Here is a 16,012-nt window from a genome sequence, read left to right on the forward strand (position 1 = left end):
ATTTAATTTTATCATTTATAAAATAATGATTTTCAATCAATATGTTTTCTTCAAAATAAACTTGAAAATTAAAATATATTAACTAAAAATTATTTATAACTTATAAGTAAAAAATTAAATTATAATTAAAAAAACTTATAAGTTATAAGTAAGTATTATTTATAAGATAAAATCATAAAAAAATAAATAATAATTAAAATTACTTATAAATTATAACTTATAAGTTATTAGTAAAACATACTTTATCTAAATAAATTGTTTACAAAATAAAAATACTTATAACTTATAAGATAAAAATTTATTAAAATTGTATTTTTTTTAAAAATATTTAGAAAAAAAACGTGTATAAAAATTAAAAAAGGAGCTCACGGGCCGAGCTCGAGCTCTCGTCCCCAGAGCCGAGCTCGGCTCGGGCTCGTTGCCCACGAGCTCGTTGGGCAATGAGCTCGAGCCGAGCTCGTAGGTCGGCTCGGCCCATTGACATCGCTATCTCTTGCTTTCGCTTTTGTTTAGCTGGTTGCAACGTGATCTACCTTGTACATTGGACGTAACAATAATTTCCAAGTCTAGACGTGAATATTTTTATATGGCTAGGACTTTGATAAAGTGTAATCATCGCATGGGGCAAATCAAGGAATAAAAATAAGCATTTTGTTGGACAAGGGAGGATTCTGAGATCCAAATAAAATGAGAGCATGACTGGATAGGCGATGAAGTAAAGAGGTCACCGTAACTGGCGACAAAGTAATGAGGTCACCATAACTTGATCATTGTAAATGACGAAGGTGACAAGAAGGTGAACTACTTGACGATACTCATTCCAATGAAAATTACGTAAGCGAGAATCAATTTTAACTTAAATATCTCTGCTCCTTTCAAATTATGAGAACATAATTTTGGTTTAGATTTAAAAGAAAATAAATCAAATTTTTAATAAATTTTGATAAAAGTTGATAAAATTTGTGATTAAAAATTTATAAAAGTTGTGGGTCTAATAAAATGTATATTTAAAAATGAATTTAAAGAAAAATAAATAAAATAGAGATTAAATTTCAAGTACTCGTTGTTTTCCTTTCCAATGTTTGTAGAAATTAAAATTTACATTTTAATCTAACAAATCAATAACTAATTTTAATCACACATTTTAAGGGATCCGCAACTTCCAACCATACATTTAATCATTTTTATTAAAATCTACTTTAATCCCATTAAACAGGGGCCTAAAGGTAATTATAATAAATATATTAGAATGACAATGTCATCCGTGACAAATTAACATCTTATACCACCTTTTTCTTTTAAAGTAAGGAAAAAAAACCTTTAAAGAATTTAGTCAAAATTCACTATGATATTGTTAAAGCAATTTAGAATCATAGGCCCCGTTTGGTACACATTAATATCAAAATGAGAATGAAAAATATGATCGTTACGGCCCCACATAAGAGATAGAAAGTCAAATATGGTGGCTTGATGTGATGGATAACGGTCATATTTTTCATTTTAATGGACAATAATGAAAAACAAACGGGGCATAATATTTTTCAATGGCCAGTCAATGCCTACTCACTTTAAGTAACGTAGATTAGGTGTGAAACAATGATAATTCAAGTTGACATTAAAATCATTTCTGTTTATAATGTTGTTAGCGTCAGAGCTTACTATGCTTGTTTTAATTGATTGAGACAAAGCCAATCAATTTAACTTTATAAGATGGATATCAATAATTATTACATGTCATAAAATTCACAATGTTCCAATAAAAAACTTCCAACAGTGAAAGGAACGGATTCAAAATGTACCCACAAAAATTTAACTGTACAAGCTTTATCTTTATGTTTGCCAAAAATTTCCTCGATGTGCTGTGTAGACCCATATTATATGGTTGTAATCTTCGTGCATTTGAATTTTGAAACATGAATTAGACTGCACTAAGAAAAAAGTATAAAGTCTTGAATAATTTAGAGAATCGAGTTGGAGTCCGAGTCCGTTCAGCAAACATATTACAGTATTGTGGTGTACTTTGTATTATAAGATTTGAATTCGTGGATTTTTCCTTAAATACAGGAAAGACTTACAAAATTCATAGAGGATTTTGAAATGGAAAAATTCTGTTCATCTATGTTTTTTTATTTTCATCTTTGAACAATATTTCGATACTTGTGTCCGTGAAATTTTTTTTAATGCAAATATTACATACTTGTAGCATAATTCTGAATTTGTACATCGTGCGGTGAGACATTCTCTCTCAGTGATAAAGCGTCAGCAGGACCTGCGAAACGGTGCAACAGCCGAAAAAAATATGTCAATAGATTCTTTCCGATCATAATGTCGAATTCGTTACTTTATTAATAGAATACGTAACTTTTTTTTAAATTATAGTATTAAACATTTATTTTTTTAAAAAAAAGAATAATATTCTAAGGAAGAACTCTTAACCAATATCTCAAAATTGTCCGCTCATAGCACAATGTGTGGAAAATTTTCAGATTTACATGCATTCCGATTTTCAGAGTATTAATACTGTGTTAGGTCACAAAAATTTTCTATTATTATTTAATGGAACGTTGGAATCTCACTTACTGTGAAAATTCACGCATGATATAAATAAACTATACATATAGTTGGGGGACTATTGTTACGGCTCGTCATACGTGGTCAACTACCGAGGCTCCTGGTTCAATTGTTGGATCAATCGACCCATTCAAGTATTGGAACCACCTCCAACGAAACCTCTCACACAAGTGACAAGGCCTGAGAAATTAGATGCTTAGGATTGGATGCTTCGGCTAAGGAAATGAGGTAACGTGTACTTTCATCCAAAGGCTACTATTTCGTTTGTAATACTATAAATACCCCCTCCTTGTAACATTTGAAGGTTAATGCAACTCTAGATGCTCAAAGCCATTCATTGTTTTCACTCTTACCAATTTTACTCTTACTTAGCACCGAGTTAACATTATTTTGATTTGATCAAGTTATTTGCGATCGGTTATCATAATACAATCGTCTCACAAATTTAACACCGAAACTCAAACACATTTGTCTCGCATCGTTGAGCTTCTCCCATGTCTACCATTTTTGAAGTATTGACGACTAGCAACCCGTCTTCATGTGCACGCAAATGAGCCCAACATCTATTGTTCATCGAAATCGAGTTCAACAAATACCCTTCAAAGGATACTAAAACTTGTTCTGTAGGATCTCGATATATTGACTTAGAAACTTAAAAAACCTCCTCCTCCTACTTTTGACACTTTTAAAACTCTTTTATTGTCAGGTTCGTAAAGTCATTTTTCTTTAACCTGCAAGTAATTTACGTTATTTATCCTTGTACGTAATATGAAAAGTTTTTATTAATGCACTGAGCTCAACTAGAGTTATTTCGAAGGAATTTAATTCGCGCAAAGCTCTTTTTTTTTTCTTTTTTTTTTTTGCACTATGAGCCTATTTGCTACAATGCAATAAATGAAAATTGATGCTATGAGAAATTCATCCATGCGTTACCTATGTTCTACTTGATTTTTAGGAAAGGAATAAATGTGAAGAAGATAAGATGTATGATAACACAAAGTTCTCGAAATAAATTTGTATACCGTTTGAAGTATGTGAAGGACAAGGAAAAGACTACATGACCAAATTGGTGCTAAAGTTTATAGCACAATGATGTACTCAACATGTGGCCATGTGCTTCAATAGCAAAAATTTAATCTGAATTCATGGTGCACAAATAAGTCCCTATTTGATTTTGCTAAAAAAATTGATTAAAATCTAAGTTAAATTCAACAATTAATTTAAACCACACATTCCATGCAACTTGTAACTTTTTAACACTGCATTAAATATACTTTTATCAAAATTTATTAAAAATCTAATTGTTATCTAACCAATTAGGGGCTAGCCCTAATCAAGATAAAAACAACTCTTATGTGTTTTGTCACACATGCACCATACTTTGCTTATTGAACTTTATTGATCATAGTCATTTTATGATTCTTGTAGGAAATGAAATGAGGCTTTGTTGACATTATGGGTCAAAGGTGGAGACAATCTTCTAATGAATGATAGTACCATTTGGTCACCGAAGTAAACATATGGTCATATTACCCACATTGGCTCTGATTTTATTAACACGATCAGGGGCGGATTCAAGGGGGGTCCCATAGGATCACTTGACCATCTAGTTTTTTCAAGATTTTTTTTTGTCGTCTTAGTTTTCGGGCTCATTATAGAATATCAAACGAAATTAAAATATTACATTCTTAATAGCATTTTGAAATATTCACGGCCTAGTATTTCACGTCGTTAATGGTGTGTGAAATGGCCAATCATAGCAAATGTTACGAATCATCAAAGTAGGACGTTCCAAATTAATATTTCGAGAATTTCGATAACAAGCTAGCTTTAAAAAATTTTCGACAATTATACGCTAGTTGTATCTATAAATCTTCTGTATCATCTCGAAACTCATTTCGAGAACTATATCATAAATATTTCGAGTGATCTAAATAAATATCGAAAATAGTTAAGTACGTCAAACCTGTATGCAAAAAAGAAACGTATAACTCGTCTTTTTGGGAAAAAATCAAATATTTTATTAATGTTTATTATTTTTGCGAGACAAATTTATCAATATAATTTACATCATTATATTAGGGAATTTTATATGTGGTGCGAAGTCAAAATTTATTTTTTTTGGACGTAAAAATTCTTAATAAAATTTTTATTACTTCATAGGGGTTATAAATTGTTATACTATTTTTTCATCTTGATTATTTTTATATCAGAAAAAATTTATATATAAAAAGAAATTCAATCATTTTTAGAATTTTTTTTTTATTATTGTTACCTTTTCCTCTCGATCAATTAATTTTTTTCAAATAACATCAACAATTTTACTAGAAATTTTATTAGATTATTTTAAAAGAATATTAATTGATTGAGAGGAAAAAATAACAATAGTAAAAAAATCCTAAAAATAATCAAGGTGAAACAATAGTATAACAGTTTATAACCCATATAAAATAATAAAGAAAATTTCATCACTTTTTTTTAAAATTTGATTGTGACCCCCTAATGTAAAATGTCTGCGTCGACCCCTGAACATGATGTGACTTATAGCTGTATAGAGCTCTATTATATACTGAACATGAAATATCTACGAAGCAATCTTCACATCTCTTAGTATAGACACGGTTGGATGCCCGTTGTTTAAATAGTTAGTCTTCTACCTTCTCTTTTGTTAAGAAAATGCCAAATGACTTATTTGATAACCATACTTTCGTATTTAAGTGGTTTTGTGGAGAACAATGTACAAGTTTTTGTGTGAGTCCTTGCTAAATAGATGAGACATTTTGGATGTCTTTGAAATAAATTACTTTGTGATGTACTGATCAGTCTGATCTATCCCCATAGATCACTCCTAAGGAAGCTAGAATCATCTACTTCCCCAATCTCCCTGCAAGTGTCCAAAAAAGGAAATGTCCGGGAACAAAAGTTGGCACAACTGTTTAGCATGGCGACGTCCATTGGTGTCCTTTAAACAGGGAGACAAATAGCTAGGCTGGTGGCATATGCTAAAGACACCAGAAGAGGAAGATGTCTCAAGCTCGATATGTTGTTGACATGCGTCAAATCGATACGATGACAAATCAAATGTCAAAAACACCCTCAATTCGAAGGTTAGTCTATAAATATCAAGAAGTAATACAAGTAAGGTATAAATAAATATTGTAAAATCTAGTCAAAACTCTCTATTTTTCTTCTCACACCAAACTTTGAAATTTGACTTTGGAGAGTTCTGGTATATATTTCTAAAATTTAGTGCTCAAACACAGGTTTAATATGATATTGTTATTTCATTTATATGCCCTTTAATATAAGAATTTTGCTAATTATACAATCGGAGCTGACAACTCCGGTTAACAACCACACACATGAGAGGAGGCCTACGATGATAAAAAATTGTGATTTTCCTTCCACGTGTGTGGTTGTCAAGTCCAATTGTACATGTTGCATTCCCTTTTTATATAGTGTGAATTGTGATGAAATGGGAAGTGGGGCACTAAAAGTGACTTCGTAAAGAGTTCGCACTAGGATTAGAGTTTTGTTTGGGTATAATAGAAAGGTTGACAGAATTCTATGTGGCGAAAAATGATTTGATGAAGAAGATGATCGTGTTTTAAACACTTTAATAATAGACAATCATCTCATATTATGGGACTATGCTATTCGTGCACCGGGGACCATGTTTTAAACACTTTAATAATAGACCATCATCTAATATTATAGGACCATGCTATCCCTCATAATAGGAGGGTCCACGATTTTTTATTCATCATGGACCCGCCCTTTTTGTGAGGGATCGATAGTACAATTATCAAAATCCAATATTATATCAATGATTTTGACATTCATAGCATGATTGTTCGCATAATTAAACAATCCTGGCTGTCATAATTTACCGGGAAACAGCCGCCACGTTCATCAACTTTCGTTCACACTGGGAACTTGATTAGAGTCAAAATCAACAGCACACGGTAGAACGTTTACCCTTCCAAACGTTGAACTTGAAACTTATATTTCCACCCAAAAGAAAAACATTGCCCTGCTCCACTTTCTTCACCTGAGATTGTATGTAGGGTCCACAGTGTTTGACTACTTTTACAATTCTAGCCCCACTTTCATTTTCGTCGTTGAACGTTTCAACATTCTATTATTGAGCATGCTTGTTCTTATTCACGGGTTATAAAATACGAAAATCATTTTGTGTTATTACAATTATAAGAAAAATCACCATCACGTTTCGTAGACCCTAACTCAACCCATGATCCACATTCTCATTCTCAATCATTTTGTAATAGTCATCGCTATGTCTTCCTCCACACTCTTGCAATTAGGACCGCCCTTGCTATAAGGCCTACTATGCTAAGGCCTTGGGCCTCCAAAAAAAAATTCTATCCTTTGAATTTCTTTTTTCCGAAGACACATATTTTAGTCTAATAACTATTGTTGATTAGATCAATGTATTTTGTTGGCAATTCAAAATTTAAAGGATTTTGACTTATATCTCTCATTATGAATAGGTGTAAAGAAAGAACACAACGGAGTGTTTTTATTATTATGCTCATTGCTTTGAGTTTATCAAGCAATTAGAATTGTTTGCTCTCTTTCGCTATAATGAAAAGATAATAAATTCGGCACTCTTCTATTAGCATTACTGTTATTAATGTATGTTTCTTCCAATTTCTCAGTTAAAATTGAAGAAGTACACAAATTGAAAAAGCTGTAGCAAGCTATAAATTAACTTCCATATTTGATTCAATTCTTTGTCTCATGTTAATGGATTTTCCTATGGAAAAAAAACAAAAATTGAAAAAGTAATTCTGTTCAAATATCGCTACGAGTGCAAAAAAATTATCTTTAAAGGCATCGTAATAAATAGTCGCTCAGTACTTCAAAATTTTCAGGGCCGACCTTACTTGCAACTCATCCCTAGATCTCTCGATGATACCACGTAAAGTTCTTCTTTCCCTCTCCATCATATAAGTCTGCACCGATTCTTATTATAACTAATATTTGTACTCATCTATCATCTTCACTATCCCTTTTCGACCACCACAATTTGCTTCACATTTTCCTCTCTCCCCCATCTATGTGTCCCCTCCCAATTCCACGAGCTTTAACGGCACACATATATGCGCAAAGACTTATGTTTTAAGATCCTCAATTATAAAATATGGGAAGAAGAAAGCCTAGGAGCATGAGGACGAGCAATACAAAGTTTGGAGTTAAATCGAAAAAAAATCGTTTCACTTCTTTTTATATGTTCATTTTGTTCAGTATTATTTGTAATATTGTCATTTCATAAAAGTCATATTGTTCTATGAACCAATAAATACTAAAACAAGGAAAAGTTGATCCACCCAAGTTTCACTCTCATTAATAAAGGTGATTTCGGTGTCAATCATGATATCTGGTCAAACAACATGATCATCACATCCTCGTGTTTCATTATTTTTTACAAGGTTATTTTAGTAATTCACTTCCCACCGGAGTGCTCTTAGCAATTCGTATTTTGGCTCCAGCTTGCCTCCAATTTCAACCAAGCAACAAACCACTCCAAGATCTTCCTTCAAACTATCAACTCTTCCATGGCGTACAATCCTAATCAAATGGACCCGCAGACGGCAGCTGAGAAGGCTGTGTCGGTGATCGGCTTCGGGTACGATCTGACGTCGGATATCCGTTTATTGGCGTGCAAGGCGGGTCCAAAGGGTACGGGTCTGATCGAGCTGGACAGAACCCAAATAAAGGACCTGGTGGTGCCCGGCGGGGTGGTTGTCCCTGGCGTATCAGCCTCCATCAAGTGCGATAAAGGTGAACGCACCAGGTTTTAACTACCTAGATGTTTGAACCCTTGAAGTATGTTTACATAATTTTACATACTTTAAACTAACTTTTCACTGAAAAATGGTATGGATATATTGAATCCGTTCCTGTAGTTGGAGAATTTAGGACATTTTTTTATTATTTTTGCATTCTTTGTTTCTTTAAGGCACATCAAGGGATGTCTCCAATGAAAAGTTGGGAAACTGTGTAAAAATTTGATCTTGAGTATCAATATTTTGCGTTCAGGTTTATTGAAAAATATGGTACCCATGTCATTGTTGGGGTTAAGATGGGAGGTAAGGATGTAATTCACATTAAGCAGCTTCAAAGTTCAAGTCTGCAGTCAACAGATGTGCAGAAACTGTTAAAACAATTAGCTGATGAAAAATTTGCTGAAGAAGTAAATGGAATCCTGGTACCAAAAGCTGATAATTCATCAAGAAAGCCAAAGGTAATTGGCATCTTAGAATCAGTCCCATTTAGTACAGTTGAAACCACTTGTATCTTGTTCGAGTAGATTTTTATTAGCTGCCAGTATAAAAGTTCTTCACTCAAGCATATCCTTAAATTGCATCATATGTTCACTAGTTACCACTCCACAGCAACAAGTATATTGATGCCATATTAGGTTTGCTTGTGTAAGATCTTCATCATATTTCTTTTGCAGCTTATAATGTAGTTACATCTTTTTTCCACTTCATACTTTATGACCATCGACTGAATTCAGCAAAGGACCAATGATAGACTTGAAGTTAAACTGGAAATGCCTTGTTACATTTGAAAACTTTTGTATGTGTAAATTTTTCTGAGATAATGTGTTGGCTGTATGGAAAGTTTAAGGGCGAGAAGTAACAGCAGATAGAGAAATCATGTATGTGCCACACTCGATTCCAGCGACAGGCTATAACAAATATGCATAATTTTCTGAGAGGTCAAGCCTAATACAAATTTTGCAGCCACATTATTGTTCTAAAAAGGGAAATTTAATTGAAAAAGAAAGTGCTAAGAAACCATCTCCATTACTGGTATTTATGGAAGTAGCCTACTGCAAATGATCAAGGTCATATGGTTGGTTACACTTGCTATGACCAATTTTAAATTATAATATTCAATGTGTTACTTGTTAGACTGATCCATTTTCCTTGAAATTCATCTATTCACAGGAAGAACCAATGATCTGGGATCTTAGTCTACCATTTGCAAAAGCAATGAGACCTTCTGTTGTTTCTCACTCCAAAAATGATGTAAGCCTCTTGTTCGTTTTCTTATTTACTTATAGGGCTCCACGTTCCCGATACAAGTTAGTGCATTTATTTCTTGGTGCAGGATGTATTGAGTATTCATATTCGGAGGGGAGGTTTTGATAGGGGCCAAAGTCATAACCAGTGGCTTTCAACTGTATCACAGTCTCCAAATGTCATATCAATGTCTTATGTGCCCATATCATCTCTTTTAAGTGGTGTTCGTGGCAGTGGATTTTTAAGCCATGCAATTAATCTATACCTGCGATGTAAGTATATGCTATTGAATTGAATCTGACTTTGCATTTAGTTACATTACCATTATTCTTGTCTTCTAGAAATGTGTCGCCTTTAATTTCACTTTCCGCATCTAAGACTTTAAGTAAAAAAAAATATTATTTTACTTGCTGGATAAATTTACTAGAAGTTATGAACACTGTTTCTGATAGAGTTTATTGGTGACATATATTTGTGCAGACAAACCACCACTAGAGGAACTCAGTCAATTTTTGGAATTTCAGTTGCCCCGACAGTGGGCTCCTGCATACAATGATCTTCCTCTTGGTCCTCGTCGCAAGAAAAAATCATTTCCAACACTACAATTCTCTCTTATGGGTCCCAAGCTATATGTCAATACTGTGAAGGTGATTTCTGATTAAAATTTCCATGCTATTCATAATACTTCTAGATAGCAGGTTCTTGTCATAATCGAAAAATAATTTTTTTTGCATCAGAATCCAAACTGAATGCCCGCTTAGCCTACTTGAACTTTTTCTTTATTAAACATTATTTTTGGAAGACAAATAAAAGATAATATAGTGCATTGTCGATTGTTCCTTTGATATATTATGCCAGTCTCAATGTTTTAATTGCCGTTTCTTTGAAAAATTATCTTTACATAAGTAATATTCTATTGAATACTTTTAGTTGTGTGGTAACATTTTAAGAGGAATATTGTCTCTCTCTCTCTCTCTCTACTATAACTTCAAGTGATTGCAGGTTGATACCGGAAACCGTCCAGTGACTGGAATTCGCTTGTACTTGGAAGGAAAAAGGAGTGATTACCTAGCTATCCATCTGCAGCATCTGTCAACTCTTCCCGAGTCTCTTCGGCTTATGGACGATCATAGTTACGAGCCAGTTGATGAACCCATGGAACGAGGATACTTGGAACCCATCAAATGGAGCATATTCTCGCATGTATGCACTGCTCCAGTAGAGTACCATGGCGCACGGTTTGATGACACAGCATCTATTGTGACGAAGGCCTGGTTTGAGGTCAAGGGTATAGGCATGAAGAAGGTCCTTTTCCTAAGGCTTGAATTCTCAATGGTAGCATCTGCCAGAATCCGTAGGTCGGAATGGGACGGACCCACGTCCTCGTCGAAAAAATCCGGAATGATTTCAATGTTAATAAGTTCACCATTCAGCACTGCACTGAATCAACCCGAGAAGCCACCAGCTAAGGCAGATTTGAATTCAGCAGTTTATCCAGGTGGACCACCTTCTCCTGCAAGAGCTCCAAAAATGTCACATTTTGTTGACACAAAAGAAATGGTGAGGGGACCCGAAGATCCACCTGGGTACTGGGTGGTCACCGGTGCCAAACTTTGTGTAGAGAGTGGGATGATACGAGTTAAAGTGAAATATTCTTTGTTGACTATATTGTCGGATGAATCCTTGTTGATCTGAGCGAAGTTATAGGAGACATGTTGTAAATTGTGTCGTGTTGTGTGTGTTGTCTTGTACATTTCTCATTCTAATACCATATTCAACCCACCATGTATTATAATGGTTCGTCTGGGTAAAAAAAGGAACCGACGACATTCTCAGTCCTAACATCGGCCGAACTTGGTGTTGTGTGAAGTTTGAAGGATCGTGAAGTTTCATTAGATGATTCTACTGAAATTGAGAAAAGAAGAATTGCCAGCAGCATATGTTATTCTCAGGTCAGGCTTTCTTCTACTTATCTTTTCAGGCACTTGCGACTTTTTTCAGGAAAGACCAGAAGACTAATAATTGCTCAGAAGGCAGTTTAAATGCACCGGTTCATTATTCTGTTTTACTGCATTGAGGTAAAGCTGAGTACCCTTCCTCGTGTAAGCACCAAGTATATAAAAAACATAGTTTTGAATAGTATTTTTTGGAGAATGTGTAGTTAAAAAGTAAAGAAAAGTTTTGAATTTATGTGTAAAATATTTTATTTTGTGAAAGTGTGGTTAAAAATGAGTTAGAAAAATAAATTAAGGTAAACATGCAGATGTTTAGTTTATTTGTATTGTTTATAATGAAAGGAAGATAAGACGAAGAAAGATTTGAATGTATTGACTTTTTTTCACGCTCTTTCTATTTGATATGTGAGTTCAGTTCTCTCAATTAATTCCAATATTTATACAAAATACTTTTAAGTTGTTTTGATATATGGTTTTTGACAGCTCAACATCGTAATAATGGATTGACTTTAGCTTCTTTTCTTTACGTTCATACTTTGTATTCATTCACTACTATTCCGTCTAATGTGCCTCCGATATGTCCAAAGAAGAATCGATACACAAAACTACATTTATGTGTGAATGGATGCGGCTTTTTAGCTTGGTTCATCGCAAGTTAATTGAGTGGATTATTTATTTATGCAAAGCTCGACTATGTTTCTTTATAGTGGTAACGATTCCCTTGTCTGCTATCTTTTATACCACATCCGTAGTCACCTCCACCATTCTCCTATTCACCCATCTGGTGTTGGTCTCAATTTTCACGCTTTGGCATTTTCCTTATTGAGATAAACTAGAACATAAAAACTCCTATTGGTAATTGACTAATTGTTCAATTTTATACTCCCTCTATTCCAATTATATAGTCCGAGTTTCCTTTTTCGTTTGTCCCAAATATATAGGTTGGTTTCGTCATTTAGAATATTTTGATTTGTTACTTTACTAATATGTACTTATTCAATTTTCCCCACTTATTATACCAACTTATTGAAATTGAAATCATCCAAATGCACATATTTTCCACTTTTGGAGATTTCCCGTCTTCTTCTATTTGTGATTCTTCAACTTCTCTGTGTCTTCACAGAAATATGCATCTGTGATTCTTTGTTTCCTGTCTTCTGCCATTGATAAAAATCATTTCTGTCTTCGCACTAGCATCTGATAAAAATTTCCACAAAAACATAGTCATACACACTGCCACCAAATTTCTGTGCATGTGAGTATTTGTCCAAATCATGAGTATGAACTCTAAAAATCATCCACATTCCGTAGAAGATACCTATACATCAATTTTATGAATTGATCTCAACTCGAAGAAAGCGGTGAGGCCATTGTTTGATTTGAATGCTCCATCGACAGAGATGGGTACATTTTCGTTTCTCAAGAGTTTCAACGTGTTGTTTCTTGGATGATCAAAATCTATCTAGCAAAAATCTACGAGGACTAGATGGATGCTCTTCCTGATAAAGTCGATACTGATATTAAGAAATAGTATATCCAAATTCTACGAGACTTGTGCATAACCAATGTTTACAGTAATTCAATGCCAACTTAAGGATGTGTTGAACGCCAAATAGGCATCTTTTTTTTTTTTTTTAAATGTTTTTTACCTTACATGTATTTCTGGTGTTGAGTAAGTTCAATTTATAGCTACGTTTTTTATACATGGATGGTGTGGACGACATGTTTTTTTTTAAATGTTTTTTACCTTACATGTATTTCTGGTGTTGAGTAAGTTCAATTTATAGCTACGTTTTTTATACATGGATGGTGTGGACGACATGTTTTTTTTTAAATGTTTTTTACCTTACATGTATTTCTGGTATTGAGTAAGTTCAATTTATAGCTACGTTTTTTATACATGGATGGTGTGGACGACATGTTTTTTTTTAAATGTTTTTTACCTTACATGTATTTCTGGTATTGAGTAAGTTCAATTTATAGCTACGTTTTTTATACATGGATGGTCTAGAATAAGAAAAATAATGCAGGCCAATCATGGGAAACAACTAACACAACCAAATGATATCGTTCAGAAATCAAAAGCCAAGCCTCAAAGTGAGTTCTGAACATGTTTCAATATCATAGAAATGCTAGGATTTGGGCAAAGCACTAAACGATGCAACTAAAGCAAAAGGAAAAAAAAAATACACATAACATAAAAGTGCTGTTTTTGAGTCTTTAACGACCTCGGATGGCCAAAATCCATCATAGGCAGCTGCAAAGCAGTTGGTTTGATCCATCTCGTCGTTCCCTATTTGGAAATGTATTATGGGCCCAAATCAGAGCTCGTATGTCAAATCTACAAAATTACCCGATTGAAATTACTCGATTGAATTAAGAGCTGCCTTGGCCATTCGTACAACGTCAGAGTCGATTCAAATCCAAATTGATGTTTTCAGTATGAATTTGGCGGAATGAAAATTTGTTTTGTTCAAAAAGTTTAAATTCTACTTTTAGTAGCTAGCTGGTGAATATTTAATGGTTTCAGTATGAATTTGGCCGAATGAAAATTTGTTTTGATCAAAAAGTTTCAATTCTGGTTTTCGTAGCTAGCTGAAAATTTGACTTTTTCAGTAAGAATTTTGGTGTTGCTGAGTGCTGGTTTTGGTTTTACTTGTTTCAAAAAATTCAAGTTATGGTTCCCAATGATTCTCCTCAAATTAAATCATTCAAATCCTTTACGAATTTAAGCAATAATTTACTACTACATAACAAAAATTAAATTGGGATAAATTAGAAAATATCTTGGCAAAAATTGATTTTCCAATGACATTAAAGAAAATTTCTTAATCTGTGTAAAAAATGAAACCAGCGTATATAATTAGGACGGAGGAAGTACAATATTGCATATTAACATTTGTAAATTGAATGAATTACAATCACTTCATTCATGTTTGCCCAAACCTAGAGAGAATTAAACTTGCTTTTTCACGAAGTAGGCATGAATATACTAATGTATTTGTAGCCCCTCAAATGTAGAAGGAGTCACACCTTGCTAACATATACAATTATACTGTTAATATTATTATAGTCCTTGCAATATTTAAAAATAGCTTGCCATTGATATTCAAGCTTTCTATTATAAATGTTGTTTCATTATCGGTCTATGATACAGTCGAGTCATTGTGACATTATTCGATAAATAAAAATATATTCTAATTCGTTTATGCCATTGTCATAGACGATAATGAACAACACTCATAATAGCATTACTTGACATGACAACATCTTCCGTCTCTTCCGTCTCTACCAAGCCGCAAATCCCAAGAAACTGTTGCCAAACAAATAAGCAATTTATAAATAAAATTAAAAAAAAGAGGACTGAATATAATATGATGTTTGGAACAAAAATATCTACGTTCACTGAAGAAAAATGATAGAGGTTGATAAATGTGTATGTGATAATAGATAAATGAATGAAAAAACCAACTGTGTTTTAAACAATTCAATAATATGATCTCATAAGAGATTATATCAAGAATTATGTCAATTATTACATCATTGAAGCATGATTGTGCATCTAATTGTAGGCTAGGGGAAGGTAAAATAAAAAGAAGTATACTACTTCACTCGAATTTTTTTGACATAATGATTTACATCATCTCACTTGCGCGGAATCTCCACGTGATTAAAAAAGTTCAAAAAAAGTGAGCCCCTTCCATTTGAGTGTTGATCAGCCATTATGTCAAAATAATTCAGCAACGTAGTATGATTGAAAGAAAGATGGACCAACCAGGCCACAACCATGATATTTCTTTAGCAGAGAAAAGACCCCCAAACAATAATTTCACAATGATCAACTGCACCTTTTTGTTCTTACAAAATTAATTAAATTCGAATTATACTACAGTCTTCAATGATTTATTTAAAGGAAAAATAAGTTTTTCAAGATATTGATTATTCTCATAAATAAGAAATGGATTAAGGAAAGTAAAATAGGAAAAACAAATTTATCAACAACTTCAAATAAACTTTCCTTAATTTTCCCCCCCCTAATTTTTGGGTGGTTGGTGGCGGCTCAGTGGAGGAGGAGGATATGGTACCTGATTGCACGAATGGCTGCGAAATGAGAAGAGAGAGCATGGAAGAAGAAATTGGCTCCGTGAAGGAGCATCACAACTCCCGTGCACCCAAGAAAGAACTCTACCACCATTATCTTTTTCTTCTTCTTCTTCTTCTTCTTCTTCTTCTTCTTCTTCTTCTTCTTCTTCTTCTTCACCAAGAACAAAATTGAAATCTTTGTTGAATTTTTAGGTTATATTAAAGGAAACTTGCCAAAATCCTCTTGGGTTCTATCAGGTCTTTGATCATATATAGAGAAAGGAAAGTGGAAATTCCTGAAATTTCTGGTGCTAGAGAAATTAGAAAAAAAGTGGTGGTATGACGTGG

The 16,012-nt window shown here is 33.4% G+C and overlaps 1 protein-coding gene and 1 long non-coding RNA gene across 2 annotated transcripts; one reads left to right on the top strand and one right to left on the bottom strand.

The window, feature by feature from the left end:
- The first annotated feature begins 8,043 nt into the window (after positions 1–8,043).
- Positions 8,044–11,967, top strand: LOC111370102 (MACPF domain-containing protein NSL1-like). The gene is made up of 6 exons (XM_022991804.1): positions 8,044–8,389; positions 8,602–8,839; positions 9,552–9,632; positions 9,715–9,898; positions 10,107–10,273; positions 10,629–11,967. Exons 1-6 carry the CDS (start codon positions 8,151–8,153, stop codon positions 11,319–11,321), a joined length of 1,602 nt encoding a protein of 533 aa, XP_022847572.1. The 5' UTR covers positions 8,044–8,150; the 3' UTR covers positions 11,322–11,967.
- A 2,472-nt stretch (positions 11,968–14,439) lies between these two features.
- On the bottom strand, positions 14,440–16,012 carry LOC111370586. The gene is made up of 2 exons (XR_002698448.1): positions 15,667–16,012; positions 14,440–14,894 (listed from the first exon to the last, which is right to left on the bottom strand). It is a non-coding gene; the product is annotated as an uncharacterized LOC111370586 (long non-coding RNA).

Source organism: Olea europaea, chromosome 21 (genome assembly GCF_002742605.1).
Source record: "Olea europaea var. sylvestris chromosome 21, O_europaea_v1, whole genome shotgun sequence".
In the NCBI taxonomy this organism is placed as follows: Eukaryota; Viridiplantae; Streptophyta; class Magnoliopsida; order Lamiales; family Oleaceae; genus Olea; species Olea europaea.

What these genes read in the sequence shown, in the direction of transcription:
- LOC111370102 (XM_022991804.1), top strand. Translation starts at nt 8,151, where the DNA reads ATGGCGTACAATCCTAATCAAATGGACCCGCAGACGGCAGCTGAGAAG. An exon ending in AATTAATCTATACCTGCGAT is followed by an intron (nt 9,899 to 10,106) that starts GTAAGTATATGC and finishes ATATTTGTGCAG; the next exon opens with ACAAACCACCACTAGAGGAA. An exon ending in TATATGTCAATACTGTGAAG is followed by an intron (nt 10,274 to 10,628) that starts GTGATTTCTGAT and finishes AAGTGATTGCAG; the next exon opens with GTTGATACCGGAAACCGTCC.